Genomic DNA, 2,183 nt, shown 5'->3' on the forward strand with positions numbered 1-2,183 from the left:
TTAAATAATTTAATTTTTACACTATTTTTTCCCCTATTTTTTTTAAAACCACCTTGCTGTTGCTGGTGCAGTTTTCTTTGCGCACAGTTGTAAAAAGAAATGCACCAGGGTAGCAAATTCAGAAGTCTGGCTTACACAAGAAAACACTCTGTAACCCTCTACAGTGAGTTAGGGATTTTCTTACTGGTTAAATATTCTAATCAATTTATGTAAATACATATTTATAATCTATTGTATTGAAAAGTAGTTATAATAAAAATAATATATCACAATGAAAAAGACAATATTAGTAATATTTCAAATTATTTCTATTCATATTTTTTCACACGCTATTGCTGTTTTACAATAAAAATAGTACAGTACATATTTAAAGTAGATTATGATGTTTGGCAAATGTTGCACTGAGACCCTAAACGGGGTAATTGTTAATGTCAGGCACCAGAAAATGATGTGGCATGTTTGAGGATTTTTTGCAATAAAGGTGACATTTATTAACAAGGATATTAATAGAACAAAGGTAAAAACCCCGAAACCCCAAACAAAATGAAATAAAAGGAATGTATGATAAAACTAAACAAAATACAAATTCATCTACCTAGTACCAAAACTTTGACCAAGTACCTACTAAAATGCACAACAAACTGATAATAACAAACCACACTGATAATATGTGGGAACTCCTCTTGGTGCCTTTTGTTGGACAGGCCAAAGATAACACAGTTTAACATCCATTAAATTGTATTTTTGCACCTCAAGGCGATTCCCAAAGACGTATTTGCTACACAGCATGCTGAACTTTTAACAAAATATAAGGAAATGGTACAAGTGAAGGACAAAATTACTAGTGACAGGCCTAAAAACAATCTACAACAGATGAAAATATCTCAAAGTCACATTGTTATGAGATAGGACACAAATCCACAGGTCCTGAGAGATGTAGCTGGCCCTTTAGTTGATCCTGCTGTTCAATGAAGCCTCGTCAGGAACGATCTCAATGGAAGTGACTGTCGAGGAGTCATTCTTAAGAAAGGGAAATGGGGAGAAAAGCCTGAGGTATTCACCATTATACAAGAACTGAAAAATCAGTGGCAACAGGTGTGATGGCGTGATAAATCCAAATGTGAAAATGCTGGCTCAAATCATTGTTGGTGTGTATCAAGGAGGTCAGGAGAGAGGTAAAACACTGAGAGTCTGCAGACATCTGTAAAACATGGGGGAGGCTCTGACATGGTTTGGGCCTGCAGATAGGCATGTTGGTGATCTTGTCAAAATTAATAAATTTATGAATAAAGAAAAGTACCATCGGTCTTTGATCCATGGTGCACTACGATCTGGAAAGGATCTGATTGGCAACAGCTTCATTTTTCAGCATGAAAGTGAAACATTGCCAATGCAGTAAAAGCATACCTGAATATCAGAACCTAGATCTCAACATTATTGAAACAGCGTGGGATCATCTAACAGACAACAGAACAAAAGGCAGCCAACATCCAAAGGAAAACTTTGAATGTCCTTCAAGAAGTCTGGAGACCTATTCATGAAGACTGCTTAAAGAAATGACAACAAACCTTAACTAAGAGAGTTTTATATATACAGCTGTGGTCAGAAGTTCGCATACACTTATCATGGGAATGATATAGTAATTTGACTGATATTATTCATGACTGAATTCAGTGTCTTCCTCATACTGTTACTTTTTTCTCCAAATGAGTAGAGGTCACAGTGCATCTTCTCCAAAATCTGTAACCCAAAAACAACAAAATTAATTTAATATTCAAAAGCAATGAGTGGTGTCATTTCTTTATTTCCTTCATTGTTAAGAGACACCATACAATCTTTTTATAGGTAGATAAAAGCATCATGTTTCAACACTATACAGTTTTTTCTGATTGCTTAAGAACATTTTTTGTAACTATTGGCTATTTTTGCAAAACTCTACACACAAATAAGAAAACCTGTCACCCAATTATCAAAACATTGTAGTTCTCTTGCAAAAGCGAACACAGTTAGATTAACTCTTCACACCTTCGTAAAAATGGTGTTTCCGTATCAAACAGTACACACAAGCCATCATCTACTAAGCACACAATGCGCCAACTGCACACTGATGGTATGAATACAAAACACATCTGGCTTTTGCTTTCTCTGTGCACAAGGTAGGCTATGTCAGTTTGAGCTCATAC

At 35.3% G+C, this 2,183-nt stretch overlaps 1 protein-coding gene across 1 annotated transcript in view; it reads right to left on the reverse strand.

The window, feature by feature from the left end:
- Positions 1-1,515: 1,515 nt before the first annotated feature.
- LOC102205475 (uncharacterized) overlaps positions 1,516-2,183 on the reverse strand; it is a 4,256-nt gene continuing 3,588 nt past the window's right edge. Inside the window, exon 8 of the mRNA XM_005746934.2 lies at positions 1,516-1,740. Coding sequence (XP_005746991.1) covers positions 1,718-1,740 — 23 coding nt within the window. The 3' untranslated portion in view covers positions 1,516-1,717. The remainder of the gene's footprint in view (positions 1,741-2,183) is intronic.

Source organism: Pundamilia nyererei, unplaced genomic scaffold (assembly GCF_000239375.1).
Source record: "Pundamilia nyererei isolate P.nyererei 1_Seehausen unplaced genomic scaffold, PunNye1.0 scaffold00185, whole genome shotgun sequence".
NCBI classification, from domain to species: Eukaryota; Metazoa; Chordata; class Actinopteri; order Cichliformes; family Cichlidae; genus Pundamilia; species Pundamilia nyererei.